Consider the following 4,344-nt stretch of genomic DNA (forward strand, 5'->3'; position numbering starts at 1 on the left):
TGTTTTTATGGTACTGGGTGCAAGATATCATGTACAGCTTTATATCCCAAGTAGGATTGGCCACATTCTACAGCTTTTGTTACCAATTTGGGGCTTCAACAGCAGTGACCCCAAAAATGGAAATGTGGAGCAAATAAACTGCTAAGGGGAGTGCCAAACATCTGCATGCATTCACCTGACATTTGCTTAATATAAGACTCAAGAGTAATAAAAGAAACTATGACTTGTTTGGGTCTACGAGTCTTGAAGTGAAGCAATTTATAAGTGTATTATGCCCAAGACTGTTGTTCTAATTTCCGAGCAAGCCCCGCCGCTCCTTAGCGAGTTCATCCACGCGCTCCCAAAATCCAGATCCACACAGCACACCTGCCTTCCAATCATCTTGCCACTCAGGCCACCCCATCCGGGCCATCCCGCGATGGAACAGGAGGCACGCGGGGTGCTCCATCAACCGCTCGTCCAGGGGAATGTGTGCAAGACGTTGGTAGGCCATGACAAAGACGGATAAGGACATGTGTGGGTCGGAGAGTGTGTCAAGCAGCCGATTTAACGACAGCACGTCATGCTGCACGACTTCGTGATACCTGTCGCCGGTGTCGATCGCCAGGTGCGTGAGCGCGGGGAGCGCGAGGACCGCGTCCCACAGCCACGGGTCGTGGTGCCACAGGAGGTGGAGGTGGGTGAGGCGGGCCAGGGCCGAGAGCTCCACGGACTGGGATAGGGTCATCCCGAAGAGCAGCATTAGGTTGCCGGTGAGTCGCCGGAGATGCAGCAGTGCACTGAACATGTCGACCGGGCGGCTACGCGCACGGAACTGTCTGAACAGGTCGACCGCGCCTCGCGTTGGTGTGTGCGTCTCGATGGTGACGGCGTGGACAGCAGGACATCGCTGGAGGACGGCGCTGATGTCTGATTCAGAGAGCCATCCGCCGAAGAGGAGGCGCTCGGTCAGCTGGGCAATGAGCGAGCGAGAATGGCTTTGAGCGACGAGATGGTCGAAGATTTCGGGTGACAGAACGGGGAATGGCGTATCTGGGTGCGGAAATGCATCGGGACTCGGTTTCTGGATGATGACCAGAGCACCGGAGAGCAGCCGTTCCACCCTACGCCACTCGTCAGCACTTGTCAGCAGAGCTCAACTGTCCACGCACGACTCCTTCACCCATGACGCGACCCGCATGAGCGTCGGGATGCCTCGCGGGTGCTGCATCGATGCCTCGCGGAAGATTTTCAGCTCGAGCTCGCGGGGGAGGCGCAGGGCGACGTCGGCCATGCTGTGAGGCAAAAGCAACCTGCGATGAGCCAGTTAATGACAGGTGACATAGACATTGTCAGGTTGCTGCCTGACAACAGCAACCACTCGCGACACCCGCCACAGGCCGCGGCGGCACTGGCACCAGACATTGATTCTAGCAGAGCAGAGCCTGGGGACTCACAATGGGCCGGCGCTGGTAAAAAGGGCGTCGACGCGTCGTCACTGTCGTTGTTCTGAGCAAAAATGGCGCCACGAAGCAACGGATCGGCGGATCATGCAAATAATCGTCAATTGTGACCATCAAAGGTTCCCACGCCACCACGTTTTCCTCCGAACCACCATGAGCACGCTGCTTCCCAACGAGCTCCTCCTCGAGATCTTCTCACGCATGTCCCGTGTGGACCTGTGCAGCACCTCGCTAGCATCCCACGCCTTTTGCGCCCTCGCCCGCCCGTTAATCTTTACCACGCTGTACTTCCGGCCGTACGCCTTTGACGACAATGTTGGCGTGCTGTGCGCCCCGTCCGGAGCCCAGGAGGAAGAGCTCGCAGCCAAGCTAGCGCTTTTCAGCTCAACCTCGATTACGCCCAACGTACGCTTTGTCTGGGTCAATCGGCTGACCTCCTACCCCGGCTTTGCGCGGACGAAGCACCGGATTCTAGACGCCCCCTTTGTCGACAATGCAGACACGCATGCGCTACTCAAGCCGCTCTTTGCTGCTGTCGCATCGTTCCGCAACCTGCGCTGGTTCCATGCGGAGCGGATTCCGTTCACACCCGGGGCTATCGACGCGCTTTCGCAGTTACTTGGCCTCCATAAATTGGACATCTCGGCCTGCACGCTATTGCTGCCTCTGGATAACATCTCTTTGCTCCACGTGGTTGAAGTTGTTATCCGCGGGGGCGGCGACTGCGGGCCGTGGCTGGCGTGCATGTCCCCGGCCAAGCTTACGAGCGTGAGCCTCTCTTTCGTCCCCCATATCACCGCCCGCGCCCTGGCCATGCTGCCCGTCTTCTCGCGGGTGACCCAACTGAAACTCCCCCTCGCCCACGCAGAGCTCCCCACCCTCCTCCCTCCGCTCGCCGCCGCCTTTCCCGCCGTGGAATCGATCGAAATCGACGGCTTTGCTTTCCAGGCCACCGCCGTGACCTACCGCTCGCAGCCTTCTCAGCTGTTTCCTCAGCTCATCGCACTAGAGTCCGAGTGCGAGGGGGCATTCGCCTTCCTCCCGCGGAGCCGGATCACGGACTTGACGCTGCGCAACGCCGAGGCCAATGAGCTCTGCCTTGCGCTGGCTGCGCTCCCGCCTGGGTGTGCTGAGGCGATCACGCGGCTGCAGGTGGCGCTGGATTGGCTCCCCGGCCCCGACGTCCCCGACGTCCTTGCGCACTTCCCGGCGCTGGAGTGGCTCGCGCTGGAGCTCGTGTTCTACGGCGCTGCCGACCGTGAAACGACCGAATCAGTAGGTTGATCCTTCTGCGGCCACTACTGGATCCTGACGCACTTGCAAGATTCTCGCATTCGTTACCGCGCTCCCATCACTCCTTCCGGCTTCGCTTCTCTCGCTCCGGCTGCGGGCCGAGGAGCTGTCCTATGGCGTGGACGACGATGAACTTGCTGCTGAAGAGGGGTCGCCGCTGGCTATTCCGGACACGCGCGGCCTGCAGGCGGCGCTTGTCGTGCGCTGCCCGGCGCTGCATGCGGTTGACATCTATGTCCCGCGCCTCCAGCTGGAGTGGTACGCGAGCATTGGATTTGAGACGGAGCGCATGGGCGGGGCGTAGACAATTACAAAGACGAGACCGGGAACAGCAATAGATTTTGTTGTAAGAAGACAAACTTCATTGAAGATCACACTTACACAACGCAGATCAGCTCACGATGTACGTCAGGGGTGTATGTTTTGAGCATGGCCCTCGCAGCCACATCGTTGGCTCCAATATTCTCGGCCTCCCGCCGCGGGCGACTCGGGCATCATCCTTAGCTTACGCATCACGGAAGCCAGGGGTGATCCCCATTCCGAAACATCGAAGACGAATCTGGGCAGGACATCCCTCCCCGCACCCCGCCGGACGCGTCTCGGGTGAGGGGGCACAGTTGCATAAGTTGAAATGGCAGCACTGCCTGCTCTGTGGGTTTCTGAATAAATACCAGCCTGCGCAATGCACTTTCCCCAGTCCCAGTTCCAGTTCCAGTTCCAGTCCCACACCCGCCCGCCTACCAGCACCACCCACAATGCAGTTCACCGCCCTCCTCGCCACGCTTCTCCTCGCCGCGTCCGCCCGCGCCGCCATGCTGCCCACCCCCGGCACCCAGCTCACGTGGTACGCCGGCGCGGAGTGCACCGGCGAGATCATCGCCGGCAGCCTTGACATCGAGGACGGCAAATGCATCCAGTTCTCGACTGGGGGCGCACCCAGCCAAGTGAAGAGTGTCTCCTGGCGCCACGCCAAACGCGTCCGTTTCTTCGAGTCGGGCGGCGCATCCGACCAGTGTTTCGGCCAAACATTCCACGGGTCCACCGAGGCGTTCGGCTGCTTGACCGCGCCTGCCGGGTAAGTGAAGTTATATCACAAAGCAGCTCACGCCAACGTTCGCACAGGTTCAACTGGCAAAGTGTGCTCGTCGGCGAGCCCCGGGTTCGCTCGGCCCAGCCCACCCAATCTCAGTGATTCATGCGGTGTAAAGATAGCAATGACGTCGGACTCGTAGAGTACACCATGAACGTTAACGAATCACGCTTGTTTATGTTTTGTCTATTTCTGTCGAAAGTCGGCCGAGATATCCGAAGTCCGCGGCCGATCGTCGGATGTGACGTGGCTCAAACCCCTTGTCCCGTCTACTCATGTCCAGCCTCGTCGGTCGCACGATGTATGCGGCTTCAAAGGGCCACCAGAGCTGCTGGTGTGTCCCTCAATGGAATCTTGTCTCGAATCACTACTTACACGTCGTAACGATGCCGCCTTCAGCCCCAGGGCCGGGCTACAAGTTCACGCGTTTCAAACTTCCTTGGGCACCGCTGTCTTCTTAACCCGCCACGGCCGACTCGGGTAACGCAGGCCCTGTGCTAAGTTTCTTGCAGTACGGAA

At 59.4% G+C, this 4,344-nt stretch overlaps 2 protein-coding genes across 2 annotated transcripts; one reads left to right on the forward strand and one right to left on the reverse strand.

Moving 5' to 3' along the window:
- Positions 1–289: 289 nt before the first annotated feature.
- MIND_01426400 (uncharacterized protein) lies at positions 290–1,273 on the reverse strand (the record flags this gene model as incomplete). Its single annotated transcript, XM_037370646.1, has 2 exons — positions 290–1,103; positions 1,152–1,273. 2 exons carry the CDS (start codon positions 1,271–1,273, stop codon positions 290–292), a joined length of 936 nt encoding a protein of 311 aa, XP_037212917.1.
- A 310-nt stretch (positions 1,274–1,583) lies between these two features.
- Positions 1,584–3,039, forward strand: MIND_01426500 (uncharacterized protein; the record flags this gene model as incomplete). Its single annotated transcript, XM_037370647.1, has 2 exons — positions 1,584–2,717; positions 2,767–3,039. Exons 1-2 carry the CDS (start codon positions 1,596–1,598, stop codon positions 3,037–3,039), a joined length of 1,395 nt encoding a protein of 464 aa, XP_037212918.1. The 5' UTR covers positions 1,584–1,595.
- Positions 3,040–4,344: the final 1,305 nt, after the last annotated feature.

The sequence above is a fragment of the Mycena indigotica genome, assembly GCF_014461135.1.
Source record: "Mycena indigotica strain 171206Taipei chromosome Unknown Mind.scaff0020, whole genome shotgun sequence".
NCBI lineage: Eukaryota > Fungi > Basidiomycota > Agaricomycetes > Agaricales > Mycenaceae > Mycena > Mycena indigotica.